Source organism: Peromyscus leucopus, chromosome 19 (assembly GCF_004664715.2).
Source record: "Peromyscus leucopus breed LL Stock chromosome 19, UCI_PerLeu_2.1, whole genome shotgun sequence".
Classification (NCBI taxonomy): domain Eukaryota; kingdom Metazoa; phylum Chordata; class Mammalia; order Rodentia; family Cricetidae; genus Peromyscus; species Peromyscus leucopus.
Window position 1 is genome coordinate 68,349,544 of NC_051079.1, and position 16,155 is coordinate 68,365,698.

Here is a 16,155-nt window from a genome sequence, read left to right on the forward strand (position 1 = left end):
AGTCACACAGATCTTACTACATACTGTCACCCTGAGATCTCCAAATGACTTGGGACTGTTGGACTGTGCTGACTAGACTCCCTATCAATACACACACACACACACACACACACACACACACACACACACACACACACACGTGCACACACACGGCATGTGTACACACACAAATCCTATTTTGACACACTGTATTGGTTTCCTAGGATACCCAGTTCAATGCTAGCCAACATGGCCTCTGAGACACAGTGGGACAGTGGTGAGGGGACACTGACTAAAGACGTGTATAGTGCAGGCCAGGGAGACAAAGGATGGAGCACGTTTCTCTAGCTTCTCCCTTTACCAACATGGAATTCTATTCTGGAGCTTCTTGAATATTACCAACAGTTCAACTAATCCCAATCTTCACAGACCATGTCAGTATTTTCTATTTACTTTCTTTTTTTGTGGGAAGACAGGGTCTCACTTCATAGCCCTGGCCTGGAACTCACTATGTAGACCAGGCTAGCCTCAAACTCCCTGCCACTGTCTCGAGTGCTGGATTAAAGGTGTCCACTGGCCTGGACACCTCAGCATTTTCTAAATCAGAGATGTGGTATGACTTCCAGGAAGAATCTTAAGTTTCCTGTTGTAGTTTTATGTACCAATAGGCAAATATCTGAATGCTGAATGTAGCCTTGCCAATCCATAGGAACTAAGGGTCTGCTTGAACTTGAAGGGTGTTCAGCCCAACTGTCCTACATGCCCACCGTTAGACAACCACACAGTTTCTTCCTTCCACTCACAGACCCAGTAACTGTTTCTCATCCAGCCTGGAGTCCATAGGGTCACCAGACTGGCTCTATGTGGACATGGCCAACTGTGTTAGTTACATTTGTGTATCTGTGGCCAAAATATGTAACAGAAACTATTTAAATGGAAGATTTAATTTGTCTCAGTTTCAGAAGGTTTACTCCATGGGTGTTTGACCTCATGAGTTTGGCCTGGACATCATGGTGGTGGGAGAGCGTGTACTTTCACTTCATGGTAGGACAGGAAGAGAAGGAGACTGCAAGGAGATAGGGACAAGCTACTCACAACAACCTAGTTCCTTCACCAAGATCTTACCCCCTAAAGTTCCCAGAACTTCTCAAAATATACCATCAGCTGAGACCTGGCATTTAATACACAAGGCTGTGGGGAACATTTTAAATTCAAACCATAATATTCTTCCCCTAACCCCCAAAGCTAACAGCCATCCATCTCTTATATCCATTTAGTCCGTATCAAAGAGTTCACAGAATCTTAATAGTTCCAACATTTTTCAAAAGTTCAACTTCAGAAACTCTAGTGATACTCAAGAAAATCTCAGCTACGAACTCCTATCAATAAAAAAGAAAATTATTATATATACTCGCTATGTAGACCAGGCTAGCTCAGATTCCTCCTTAAACTAGTCTGGCAGGCGTGGGAACCACATGACCTGGTAGTTATAGACACAGCCCTACGTCTCTAGCACTACTTTTCTATTAGTGTAGCTGTAATGACAATAACAACTACAAAACATGATGGACAACCTAAAAGTCAAGATTGACTTCAGCTCAGGGTTTCTGAGGGTTCAGTCCGTGGGCTGCTTGGTCTCAATGAGTCTGGCAGAAAATGACAATGGCACCATGTCCCAGACGATCTTCTTTACCTCATGGTAGACAGGAAAGAGACAGGGAGAAGACACCCAAAAGGACTTACTCCCAGTGCCCACTTTCTCTTCAGATAGATCAAACTACCACCAACAGCTATGGCCCAAGGCTTCAATCCGAGTGCTTGTGGGAAACATGTCATACTCGAACTAGAACACTCTTCTTCTGAGTGTAGAGAGGCTAACACAGAAGACTGAACTGGAGAGCTATGCAGAGCCAGCAACAAGTTCAGAACTGTCCTAGGACATAGCAACTAACGATCTGCGAAGCAGGTTAGTACTAAAGGGGCACAGAACTACAACTGCCTGAATTCAGCTTTGTTCAGCCTTTAGGGATAAACTACCTCGGTTGAATTACAACAGTAGTAAAACTACTGAAAATTCTCAGAGGAATATAAAGATCTAGACAAAAATGAAAGCCTCGTTGCTTCAGTCCACAGGAGTGAGTACCATACAATGCAGTCAGTCACATCCACTGTTACTGGATGCTTATGAGTCAGGGAGAACATGCTGGATAGGGCAGACAGATCAAAACAGAGCTTATTTGGGAATCTCGGAAATGAAGCTGCAGGCATTTGAGCTGAACAGGCAGGTTTCCAGCAATGAGAAGGTCCCAGCAGCCCCAGAGTGCGGCATGTACCAGAGTGAGCATCAGTGCTGCAGGAACTCAACTGGTCAGGATGAAGGGAAAAGAAAGCAGGCAGGTTCCTGGATGGGGCCGAGAGACAATCCAGTAATACTACTACACGGAGAACAAGAAGGCAGTGAGTGAGCTTGGGTAAAGACAAGAAGCTGATTTAGAACAGTCCAGGAGGTGGTGCTGGTAGGGTGGGTGAATAACCAAATGTCCCCAGCTTTCCACATTAAACACTTTCATTCTGTCCTGTTTTTGTACTGCTTTTAAGTTCTCATGTGTTAAATGACATGTCATGATGTCTGAACTATTTTATTCTAGCTACAATAAGCTAATATTTTCACTGAACATAAATAATGTTTATATCCAAAACTTTAAGATAAACTTGTTTTAAAAAATAGCCACAAGTTACACTTGTGAAAGGACACAAATCTTCATGAGCACTAGGGGTTCCCTTTCATGGCTCATCATTATGACGTTGAAAAAAGGTAACTGGGGTCCTGTGTCTCCAATCTCCCCAAAGAGGGAGAGCCTTTCACAGTGGTTGGAAGAAAGGTAGACAACGCAACACATCCTGACACCCAGCCTGGCCAAGTAGTCTTCAATCTTGAAGGGAAATTAAAGGAAAGACTTATGGAACTGGGGATTCTCCACCAGAGTGCAATGCTCTGGATTTTCAGAGTGAAAAACTGCCAGCATACAGGAGACCCAACCGTTATGTGCAGTTCAATATTCATGGGGCTGACATGTATACATCCAAGTTTAAAACAAAAACAAAAACCCTTAAAGCCCTGGAAAGTGATGCATGATAGGGCAAGACCAGCACTGACATGGAAAGCTGCCTTCACCAGGAAAGTGGTTCCAGTATCTACACAACTGTTCATCACTGTACCTGGGCTGGTAGAATACCACCACAGTGAACTTCTATGAAGAGGAAGAAACACAGTCCTGGGTTTCCCTAGTGACCAAGAAGTTTCGATGTTCTGCTCTGACAAATATATACAATATACCGACAGACTCCTGCTCTAGAGCAGCTGAAAGGAAGACACTTCCTCCAACTCTGGTGGGGCCTCCATGCAGCTGCAGACAACAGAGGCCTTCTTCCCCTCAGTATGCATCTCTCCACCACTTTCTGCATCCTGAAGGCTACACAGTGGTTCTAGCAATGACTTACAAGGCTCCCTTCCTCACATATAAAACTTACAAGGCATCTATCTCCTGGCTTCTTAATCAGCAAGACTGACATAAAAGTGGGCACAGTGCTCTGGACTGCACAGTGCATGCTCTGACAGCCCCGGCTGCCACCTCTCCCTGCTGCTGCTTCCTGTGCTCCCCACTTGATAACCCGCCATCGCAGGCAGGGCTTTGTACTCTGGGCAAGTATACTGCCAGAGAACCACACTCTCTTAACCTCCCTCTCCATCCTTGCTCTTACTGTTTTCTTGACCCCCCCCCCCACAAACACTCTTGATGGTGTGTTCCCTGCTCATCAATAACATTGGGGGTTCTATGTCTACCTTTCTATTATTTTCAGAACCAGAATTTAGCAGCTTCCCTAAACATATTGATTATATACTTATATGATTATATACTTATATATGATCCAATTTTGCAGGGTATTTGAAAGATCTAATTTGTTAACACTGAGTCCAGAGTTGGTTTGATTATTTTACATAATTGTTTAAAGTACTCTAAGAGGACAGACTACATAAAACTGTATAAATATACTCAGAATGACTGCATAAAAAGTGGAAATTGTAATAATGGATTTTACAAAATCCCAATGGGGTAAAGTTAGAAGGGACTAAGCTAACACACCTAAGGGTTTTATTTTTTAATCATTTCTGTAGGCTTCTCAATTATTTATACTCCAAATCTTTTTAAAGAACAAATGTCTCTAAGTTCTACAGAACGACTGGAAATTTAATATACAGATCCAGTGACTCACTGCAGCATGAAGAACAACTGGACAATAAAGTACAGCCACAGGAATAAGTTTATTTGGGGAACTAACTTATGATAAAGCCAGCTGAATTTTCTCATGCTATTCTGAGTAAACACTGTTGAATGGAATGGTATAAAGCTAAAACACCAGAATCTTTAAGAATCTTCCCCTAAGTCAACCAGCCTGAAACAGTCTGGACTTCAGAGGTCTATTTGTGGCTAACAAGGATGGAAAGGACTAACTCTTAGATATTGACATGTTAGGGTCAAAGGTGAGCCCTGAAAAGTCTGAATTATGCCCAGAGGGTTGCATGTACTTCAGCTAAGGTTAATGTCCGAATCTAGGATACAGTCCTGCATCTTTGCTCCAGAGAAGCAACCTTCAAGCCTGCAGAGTCCAGGGGAAAGTGGCCACACAGGCGTGCCCGGTGAAGGACACCCTCCCCAAACAAGAAGCTCTACGGAAGTGACTGACCTCATCAGGGCTGGACGCCTGGTAGGTGCGGTTCTCATCGCTGAAGTCTTGGTCTGCTTCCGCAAACTCTGTCTCCCCAGTGACTCCAGCTCGAGCTTCGTACACAGGAGTGACGTTGTGACAAAGGGCGATGGCTTTCACTGCTTCGTGGATTCTGCTGCTGACGCTTTTTTTAACTTTAGGGGTTGAAGACTGGCTTCTTCTCAGTGGAGCAGAACTTGGGTTGTGCCCACTTGCTTGGGAGTGTACCTTTAAAACAGGATGCTATGTAACAAGGGCAGACAGAATGAAGTGGTCCACATGAGGACCAGAAACTACTGGAATGTTTTATGAAGTAAAATTAGCTGCTTAAGATAAGAACAGCAATTTGATTCTTTCTCTTACACTCTACCTATGAATATAAGTCACTTTTTATCTCAGCAATGCAAAATGCTTGGCGATTTCAAGGTTGTCAAATGCACCACAGTATTTGCTATGATTCTTGAAGCCCGGCACTTTCCCATTTCTAAATTCAATCAACTGTTACTTTCCTCCTTAAAACAGCAAGATAAAGATCAAAGCAGAATGGTGTGCTCACACATGCTCATAAAACAATACCAAACCAAAGCAGCCAGAACTCTAAAACTTCCTTGAATGTTGTAAGTAACCTGGCTGTGCACCAGTCTCTGAACTTTGGTGGTCTAGTCTGTAGCTAACGAGGATTGGATACAGTAATGGGGTGTGTCAAGAAACCAAGCCTGTCCGATCTCCTGTTGTTCATGGGAAGCAACTGCCCACTGAGAACTGTGTATCTGCTTCACTCCCATCAGGTTTGGCTCTGAGTTAGTGAGCTGTCACCACCCGGTGATGGACTTTTGTTACTGGGTGACAGAGGACACTTGCCATCCCAGAGGACAGACACACATTCTCCTGTCAACTTCAGAGACTCAGGACAGTACTCAGAAGGGACTAGGGATCAGAGCAACTGAGAGGCACTGAGTATGAGCCTCTTCCCACCAGGCATAAGCTACATGGGGGAGGGGGGGTTATATATCCCTTCATCCTGCCCAGGTATCTGATCAGTGCTCAGTTGTGCTGCCCACAGCTGCCCCCATCCCTACACTGAGCTGCTCCAGAAGAGGAGTTCAGTCCCTCTTCTGAATGATGCAACGCTCACTGATGCCTGTGCAATTTAATTTCACACAAATTCCACTGAAAAGTAGGCTCTCAACCACCCAGTGCTTCCAGTGGGCAAAGACAGTCAAGATGAAGAAGATCTATGCTACACTGGAGCACAAGAATGACAGTAAAAGGGCAACAGATACGGCCTTCCCGTGCTGGTGATCACTAACCCGGGTGTAACTGGACTCAAGACCCACTCCACAGGAAGGAAACCATGCTGACCACTAGAAGCCCAGCCAACTACCTGGGGCTAGTGGGTCACAGCTTCTCTTAGAAGAGAATCTGCAACCACCAGTTTGCTAGAGCAGTGTTAACTCCTGAACTACATTCCAGCTTTAGCCTTATACTCACAAACCAGTGGAGCTACCCCTCATCAGAGGAGCTTCTCTCTAGAGCAAGGAGAGACGCTACAGAAAACCACAGCTGGACACAATGGAGTGACTGATGGATTGTGGGGAGCCCAGCCCCAATGGACACATTGGCAGCACAGCTCCTCCATCTATGGCTCAAGGAGCATCACATAAAGGGAGCTGAAAGACTGCATGAGGCAGAAAACCGGAAGTCCGCTGTGAGGCTGTCTCTCTTAGAAATGCTGTATAAACAAGACCTAAACAATGATAATATCAACAGACATGCTAAGGAAGAAAGGAAAAAAAAAAAAACAAAAAAACTCTCACCAGGCTCCCACACCTAGACAAAGAACTGCTTGCAACTAATAAGTGTGTTTATCCAATACAAAGGTTAGCCTTGAAACTATATACACAGAAACAACAAAAATGAACCCAGCATAATATATTTATACATTTGTGCATATGTTTATGTACATACACACACAAACACATATTCGCAGCCCCATATATATGTAAAAATAAGAAAGGTTAAGAGTGTATGTAGGGGAACCTTAGAAAGTGAAAAGTAACATAATTATATTTTAATTAAAATGTATTTTTAAAAATTTAAAACAATAAAATAAAATCATTCACAAAATATTAAAATAAAATATTCTGGAATACAAAATACTTTGCATACATAGTACATATATATGCATATATAAATCAGAATTAAATGACATAATATATCAAATGGACTTAACAGATACCTATAGAACATTCCACCCACACACCAAAGAATATACACTCTATCAGCAGCATACAGAGGCTTCTCTAAAATAGACCATGTCTTGGGACACAAAATAGATCATTACGAATTCAAAAAAGTAGAAATACTGCCACATGTCCTCTTGGACCACAGTGCAAAAACTTGCAGAAAACACATCTCTAGTAAATACACAAACTCACAGAAATTAAAAAAAAAAAAAAACTTATTACTGAATGATTAATGCAACAAAGAAAAAGATCAAGAAATAAATTTCAAAAAATGTACTGGACCTAAATTAAGATGAAAACCCAAGCCCCTTAGGACACACTGAAAGCAGCTGTGTGAGGGAGACAGATGTATAGCTCTAAGTGCCTGCATTAAACAAATCAGAAAGAGTACAGATAAAGGACTTGATGATGCAACTCAAAAATCTGGACAAACAAGAAGAAACCAAATCCAAAAAGAGTGGAAGGCAAGAAGTAACAAAACTCGGTGCAGAAATCAGTGAAGAGCAACAAAGAAAACAATACAAAGACTCAACAAATCTAAGAACTGGTTCCTTGAGCTGATGAGCAAGACTGACAGACCTCTGGCCTAATTAACCAAAGAGAAACAGAGGACCCACATTAACAGAAGCAGAAATGAAGAAACACTATAATGGACACCAGTGAAATTCAGAAAATTATAAGGGAATACTTTAAAAACCTGTACTCCATTAAGTTGAAAAGTCTAAAATCTAAACTTTCTAGATTCAGCCAAACCACCAAAATTAAACCAAAAACCTAAACAGAATCATAACTAATGAGGAGACTGAAAGAGTTATAAATACCCTTCCAACTAAAATAAGTCCTATGAGACTCTCACAGATCCACAGCCAACTACTATAAGAAAGGAAGGAAGGAAGGAAGGAAGGGAGGGAGGGAGGGAGGGAGGGAGGAAGGAAGAAGGAAGGAAGGAAGGAAGGAAGGAAGGAAGGAAGGAAGGAAGGAAGGAAGGAAGGAAGGAAGGAAGATGCAGAAGACACACTCCCCAACTCCTCCTACAAGCCAGGTTCACTCTAATATCCAAGCCAGTCATAAGAGATCACACTATTAAATATCTACTTGAAAATACCTAAACTACACATAAGTTAGGGTATACATACTATTTAAATGAAATTTTTATCTTGGCTGACAGTGCTCCCTCCAAGAATCAAAGGGCATCTAACAAAACACCAAACACCCAGCATGAGAAGTCCTCTTTTGAGTTGTTGGTCAGGGTTGTCCAAAAGACTTCCAAACAGCACTTGGTCACTGCTGGTGTGGAAGGTAAGTCCTATTGCTGAAGATACTATGCATTTCAGACACCGGGCCTAGAAGCTCCTGCGCTGGAACTGATTTGGAAGGCCCCTGGGCTAGCTTCCATGGTACGAGAAGGTATCAATGGAGGGAAATAACCAACAGTCTTATCCAGTGTTGATGCCAATGAAGCACAATAATGACCAGCATAGTAAGATAACTCTAAGGGTGCAGTTAGGGGTATGCATACCTTGATGTAACCAACAACTCTTTATTTAGACTTAAGACCCTCTTCAAAAGAGGGAAATCATGCCTGGTACTGAAAACTTAGCTAACTACCCAGGGCTAGTGAATTCATGGATCTTGGAGAACTTATAATCACCTGTCTTAGTTACAGTTTCTGTTGCTTCCACAAAACACAATGACCAAAAAGCAAGTTGGAGAGGAAAGGGTGTATTCAGCTTATACTTCCATAGCACTGTTCATCATCAAAGGAAATCAGGACAGGAACTCAAACAGGGCAGGGTTCTGGAGGCAAGAGCTGATGCAGAGGCCATGGAGGGGTGCTGCTTCCTGGCTTACTCAGTATGCATTCTCATAGAACCCAGGACCACCAGCCCAGGGATGGTCCCACCTACAACAAGCTGGGCCCTCCTCCATCAATCACTAATTAAGAAAATGCCTTATAGCTGAATTTTATGGAGGCATTCTCTCAATTGAGGTTCCCTCCTTTGAGATACTGCTAGTTTGTGTGTCAAGTTGACATAAGACTAGCCAGCACATCACTTTACTAAACTAGCATAATTTCTAACTGCATTTTAAATACTTGTCTTTGGACCCACAGATAAGTGTAGTCCTTACCTCTCATGAAGGAAACTTCTCTTCTCAATGGAGGGAGACCATTACAGAAAACCACACCAATTATAATGCAGAGTTGTGGAGCCCGGTCAAAGGGATACATCAAAAAACAACTTAAACATGTAAGGGTCAGGGAACACTGTGGAAGAGGGGGTGGAAAGACTGTAAGAGCCAGAGGATCAGACAATTTGCTGTGAGACTGTATCTCCTAGAAATGTCAGAAGCTACACCCAAAAGGCTCACCAAACATGACTGCTTACGTATCAGCTGAAGAAGGATAACAGGCCAAAGTGGATGGGGAAAGATCAGGAGGCCTCAGCCTACACGAAGAACTGCAGGTCACTAAGGAATGTGGAGAGGGGAAATAGTCTTCCCAAGGGAAGAGGACACCAAGAGGTTATCCAATGCCAAATGGTCAGCCCTGAAAACATACATATGCAAATAACATCATACAGACTGAGCAGGCTATATGTGTGTATTTAGGAGCACACACACACACACACACACACACACACACACACACACTAGACACATATATACAAACACGTATGTGACAACAATTAAGGAAGAGGCCATGAGTTTGAGAGCAAGGAGGGGTTTACAGAAGGGTTTGGATGGAGAAAAGGAAAATAAATGATGCAATTAAAACAAAGAACTAATTTTAAAAATTGTATTTTAAAGAGCCTTTAAAACTAAACTTTTCATAAAAACTTAAAAAATAATAATAAAATATTCTGAATCACAAAACACTTTTAAACATAGTAGACATATAAATTGTATCTAAACAAATGACATCTGCATGTGTGAGATGCTCATTGGTATCTGTGCAGATATAGCATATAAAATAAATGCATATTGTACAAGTAAGATTCTTTTGCTATTTGGCAACATTTCAAGAACATGGTATATGTTGGCCTGGTGGTAATTACAGAACAAGGTTTTCTAAAATTTGAATGCACTGTTGACAACTGAATTCTATGGAAAGAAAGTCCAATTTAGTCTGCAAAATCATGTTTGAAGCAAATTACTGCACATAAAACACTCAGCTAGTTTTTTAGCTGATGTCACAGGTGTGGTGCTCCAAGATCTAACACAGCCATCCACTGAGGCACACACATGTCTGGGTCTGAGTGTGAAACACGACATTATTATGGTCTAAGTAAACTAACCAAGAGGCAGAGTGCATCCTGAGAAGTGTCCTGAGACTCCTAGCATCGAGTGTCATCAAGAACCTGATATTTTACATTTCCAGGAACTGCCGAGCTTAATACTCCTGAATTGGTAACTTCAATTTAGGACAGATTTTTTGTTTTGTTTTGATTTGATTTTTAAAAAATTTTCTTTTGAGGGGTGCTGCAGGGGTGAGGAGAGGATCTGGAAGGACTGGGGGGTGGGTGGAATTGGGGTATATGATATGAAATCCCCAAAGATTCAATAAAGAAATTACATTAGATTTAAAAAAAAGTAAAAATCATTGACACATAAACACTCCTTGAACCCAGGGTCATAAACCCTCTATTTGATCTGAACATTCTCTATACACAAAAGGTTTCTGATATTTCTAAAGTCAGGAACATGGATAATTAGAAGGGTCTGGGAGGACTCTACATGGCACACTTGTCTGCAAGCCTCTGTAGATGACATGGCTTCTAAACTCATGAGAAATCAGACAACTCCCATTCTTGTACCTCAGCTCTTACGAAGTAGCAATATCTTTTTGTTAAATGTCATATGATAATTACTTGGATAAAATAACAGGACTTTTGAAATTCATTTCAAAATGTTCTTTTGAGATAGAATTCTTGCTGACACAGCAAATCCTCATGCTGCTAGAGTTCACTGAAAGGCATATGTTGAGTTATCTACACGTTAGTTATTGGAAAAGAAGAAAAACTGATTTTTTAAAAGCTGAGAAAGTTTTATTAATTATGAAGAAAAACAAAGGGATTATTAGGAAACATAATAATACCAATATTCTACTAATTGCCCTTTAAAACACTGTTTTACTAAAGAGTTTAGTTTTAGAAATAACTCACTAGCTAGGTGGAGGTGGCACATGCCTTAATTCCAGAGGCAGGCAGATCTCTATGAGTTCAAAGCCAGTCTGGTTTACATAGTAAGATCCAGGACAGCCAAGGCTGTTAAACAAAGAAACCCTACCTTGAAAAGAAAATAAAATTCAGTAAAAAATAATGTAAGTAAAATGATTTGAGCTCATTATATTTGCCATGATTCTGCTGATGTAGAAATGCTAGTCATAATTTTTTGATTGAGATACTAGAATTGATAGCAAGGTAACAATAAAGAATTTGTTAAAAAAACAAATGAGCATATAATAGGCTCAATTTAGCTCACCAGCGTGGGTGCACTGAGAGAAGATGGCATCCAGAAGTACATTCACATACCTGCAAGTAGGAATTGAAGACGTGGCTCTGGATTTCATCCATAGTGTCTGTTCCGTAGGAGACAGTGCCCAGATGGAGCCGCTTGAATACCATCTCATTCTGAGTGAGAGTCCCTGTGATGGGGAGAGCAGCAGCAATGAACACAGGCAGGGGAGGGAAGGCCCTGCTGCTCCATAAGGAGCTCTGGATGAGATGGCTGCTGGTCACATCTTTGACTGTGTCCTGGGACACCTGTTAGAGATGCAAAGAGCCTGCAGAATGCTCATTCTGACAAGGAGCCTTAGATTTTCCCCAAGCATGTCACATTAACAACCTTTAACAATGGAAGGGATTCTCGAAAAAAGAAAAGCCGAGTCTCTGTCCTTGATTCAGATCTGTTAACGGGCATGATAGCAACTTCTGCTGTTCTGAATAAGGCATAAACTAGGAAGCTAAGTCACCACTGACTCAGTGACAGTACTGAGCTGGAGAACAACACTACCTAGCCCCACATTAGCATGGCTTAGCCTTAAGGCTTAGCCTTAAGAAGACTGACTTTTGAAAAGCAATCATTATTGTTAGAGAGATAAATGCTCCAGATGTTTAACCCTTAGCAGACTTTTATATCACTTGCTATGAGGAGAAAGGTTTATGAAATGGGAGACAATTTCCTTAAGGTGAGTTTCTAAGAAAGCCATTAGGACATACTATTTAACACTCTCTCCTCAAAGCAGAGTCAAGGCATTAAAATGACTATGCCCAGGACTGCAAATAAAGCTGAGCCATGTCTATCTCATTTAATGCAAACACACGTGCAGTGCATGCATATGATTAATTCACCTGGTTTCACAGAAGTAAAACAACAAAGGGATGCTTAAATGCCCTTTTAATAGGGAAGTGGGGACTGCCATGCAAAGTACTTGACTCTGGTTTCCACTGGGGCTTCTGCACTGGCCTCATACAGCAGGGTTACCGAGACAGTCAAGAAGTGAGAGGTGGGACAGGCAATGTGATGGCCATTTCTAACCAAAGTTGGGCTTTTCACATGGCTACAAAACATCTGTATGCCTTTTATTTTCTTTGGCATACATGATATTGACAAGACCTATCAATGACTAGTCAGAATTTATATTCAAAGCAAAATGGATTATTGACTTGGAACTTTCTAGAAGAATATAAGATCTTCTTTACGAAAGGGCAGATTTGTACGTTTTGTTTTTCAGACACTATTTTGACAAGCCCTCTTATAAATAGACATATTTTATTACAGTTTTACAAATTCCTCCAGAGCAACATTGGTTGTAGCCTTGTGCACTGACTGTGTGCACTATACATTTTGAGAGAACTGGAAATTAAATCACTTATGTGAGACATAGTTTATGGCAGTCTCAAAGTGGAATTAGCTTCAAATACATGTTACATTGAGTATCACAGCAGCAGCCTAGCCTCCAGGTGAAAAGGAGGAGCTCTGTACATGGTATATGATAAAGATAGCCAGAATTCCAGTACCACAAAGTCAAAGGTAATGAAATAAAACACTAAATGGTAAGTAAAAAGTTCACAAAGTATGTGTTCCCAAAGTTCGCAATAGATGAATCATATATAAAAACATTGTTTCAGATGACTTGATATAAATGGCATTTTTTTTTTTCTTTTTTGAGACAGGGTTTCTCTGTGTAGCTTTGCGCCTTTCCTGGAACTCACTTGGTAGCCCAGGCTGGCCTCGAACTCACAGAGATCCGCCTGCCTCTGCCTCCCGAGTGCTGGGATTAAAGGCGTGCGCCACCACCGCCCGGCTATAAATGGCATTTTTTAAATAGATTTTTTTTCTCCTTGATGATAACTTAGAATAGGCCAAGAAGGTCAACTTTTTATTATGAACAACTTTATATTTAAAGTTAAAAGAATACTACAACAAACACTAATACAGGTTAGACTAATAATGACAAGTTCTTTGTTTAAACATTTAAACTATCATTATTAGTTGAGAGCTTTATACGTTTTGATCATATTCCTCTTCCACCTCTTCACAGTGCCACCCCCACATCCCTTCTCCCCCAACTCTGTGTCACCTTTCCTGCCTCTCACTCCACATCCCCTCACTCCTATCCCTGCAGGCATCAAGGCCAATTTGTGCTAGACAAATATTTAGATGTATGTCCTTCCATGGGAATGTGGCTGATTTCTCAGAGAAGAATGGCCTTCTTCTCTCAGAAGCCAACAACTGCCAAAGACTCTAGTCAGGGTGGGCCATCATGCCCGACTCCATAGTTCTTTGTTTGCAGACAGTCTCATGCAAGCACTCTCAAGAAACAACACTGCCCCTCTGCTGTGTTCTTTGCTGTCATGACTCAGAGCCAAGAACCTTTCCTCCAGAAGGTTAGGGGCTGCAGTCAGCATCTCCTGCACCTGGCGAGTCTCCCTGGGTCCAGAGTCCAGCTGTGCTGCTGCACATGCAGCTTGTCATCACCAGGGGTCCATCCTCATCCTGCTTCCCTCAGAGCCCCAAAGCTTACTGCAAGTGCACACTGTGTTCCCTTATAAACTGTTGTACAACCATAATAAATGCCACCAAAGGCAGCACAGGGATCTCCCAGGCATCCAGGTGGCACAGTGGGTGTTTAAAGTCCCAGACAGGTAGGACTCTGCCCTCTGCTATCGCCATGCCCTGGTTCTTCCTTCTTGGCTTTGAGGATCTTTTGAAGGTGTTCTTAAACTCAGGGTCTAATATGCTCTAACACACTTCTCACCTGTGCTGTATTTCTAAAATAAGCATCTCTTCACGGTACTCTTGGGATTAAAAGGAACCGGCACCCTTTTAAATATAAACTGCTCAGAATAGAAAATACAGTTTTTCATTATGCAGTCTAGAGCTACTTTCTTTACCTACCTTGTTTGATACTCCTTCCTCAGCAAGAGGCCACAGCCCACAACTCCCACATTTCCACCAACTTCAAATGATGTGGGAACTGCTTCTCTGGCAAATGTTCATTACAAAGCACCAGCAAACACGGGGTTAGTGTACTAAACAACCTGAGTTCAAATGCCCATAACCTGTTTGCTGCCAGCTACTTTCAACACTCTTTGTCTTTAGAAGAAGGGGTCAGATAAACCTGTAAGATAATTCATGAAGTCTCTAAAACATAAAGCATGCCAGTGTGAATTCCTTTCCTCAAAATCCTACAGCTAAAGAGACAAGCAGGAAAAAGCCTTATTTCCAGAGGCCCTAAATGCAGGTAAGGGAGGCAAGGCAGGCAACACTCAGAGGGGGTGAGTGCTCCAGAGACACCACCAGTGTGACATAGAGAAGAACTCCCCCAGGGGACAGCATGAAGGAAGCTTTAGAACTGTGGGCTCATCAGACTGAAGCAACAGGGCCCAGGACAGGCCAAGAGAGAGGGGGAGAGGTATGCCATGTTCAGAGGACACAATGAGGAGAGCCAGTGCCAGTGTGTGTGTGTGTGTGTGTGTGTGTGTGTGTGTGTGTGTGGCATTACAAGTGTGTGCCACTGTCCCTGGCTAGGTATCCTGCTCCCCAAGTGCTGGGGATCAAATCTCTGGCTTTGAGCATGTTATGAAGCATTGTATCACTTAATTATACTCCCAGCTTAGATTCTCCGTATTATCTTAATGTCATCCCCAAAGCTCAGGTCTTAACCTGGAATGAAAAGAGCTGCTGATAAAAAGAATGAAGAAAACAGTTTAATTAAAACTGGAAACGAGCACAATATGGTGTTGCCCAAACCTTTAATCCCAGCACCCAAACTGAAGAGGCAGGCGGATCTCTTTGAGTTCCTGGTCTAAAAAGTTCCAAGTCAGCCAGGGATGTGCATTAAGACCCTATCTCAGAAAACAAACAAACAAACAAACAAAACTGATCAAAAAGAAGAAAGGCCTAGGGACTAAAGATGCATGGGAGAAGGCATATATGGCACTATGTATTTGAATCATATACCACTCACTTGATGGTGTATTTTTTTTTCCAGATTACTGGCAAAGAAAAACCTTGCATTTCAAATGCAACAGGTCCACAGTGGTATCAGATGCTTTCCCAACACAAAGACATATCATTACAATCATTCCATTCAGACTATTTCTAGATAGTAAATTTAGGGTTTGAATGTGGGTCCTATTTTAATACATCACTTTAGTCATCCTTTTTAAGCCTGTGATATAGTATTTCCAACCTAAGTTTCCCAAGTTCAGCAATGCTATCTACTGTATAGCATTTTGCTTCTTAGCATCTTTGGAGAAATCTCAAGAGTAATTCCACACATGCACAAAGACCATGAAAACAGAAAACACTAAAATATTAAATACATTGTTGCATACTACATACAGTTGAAATGATGGAAAAGGTAACTGAAGGCCAGGTTACAACTATTATCTCCTCCTCCTAGGATATTATAATAAAGCTCTGATTAGATTTCTTTCCTTCTATTATGTAGCTCAGCTAGCCTCACTTGTAATCGTCCTGCCTGTGCCTTCTGAGTAGGTCACCACACCCATCTCAGGGTTCGGATTATTAAAGACCTTTTACTTAATTGTTTATTTGGAGCCAGGGAGGATGTCATAAAGATGTCAGAGCAACAACTATGTTAATAGCAGCATTATTTGAAATAGCCAGAACCTGGAAACAACCTAGATGCCCT

General features: G+C 41.8%; 1 protein-coding gene across 10 annotated transcripts in view; it reads right to left on the reverse strand.

The window, feature by feature from the left end:
• Atp9b (ATPase phospholipid transporting 9B (putative)) overlaps window positions 1-16,155 on the reverse strand; it is a 255,789-nt gene that overhangs the window by 47,141 nt on the left and 192,493 nt on the right. For 7 of the 10 annotated variants that reach the window (XM_028872015.2, XM_028872018.2, XM_028872022.2 and 4 more), the window contains 2 exons: window positions 11,525-11,637; window positions 4,726-4,989 (listed from right to left, as the gene is read on the reverse strand). In XM_028872015.2, coding sequence (XP_028727848.1) covers window positions 4,726-4,989; window positions 11,525-11,637 — 377 coding nt within the window. The remainder of the gene's footprint in view (window positions 1-4,725; window positions 4,990-11,524; window positions 11,638-16,155) is intronic. The other 3 variants (XM_028872021.2, XM_028872020.2, XM_028872016.2) reach the window with 1 other exon arrangement.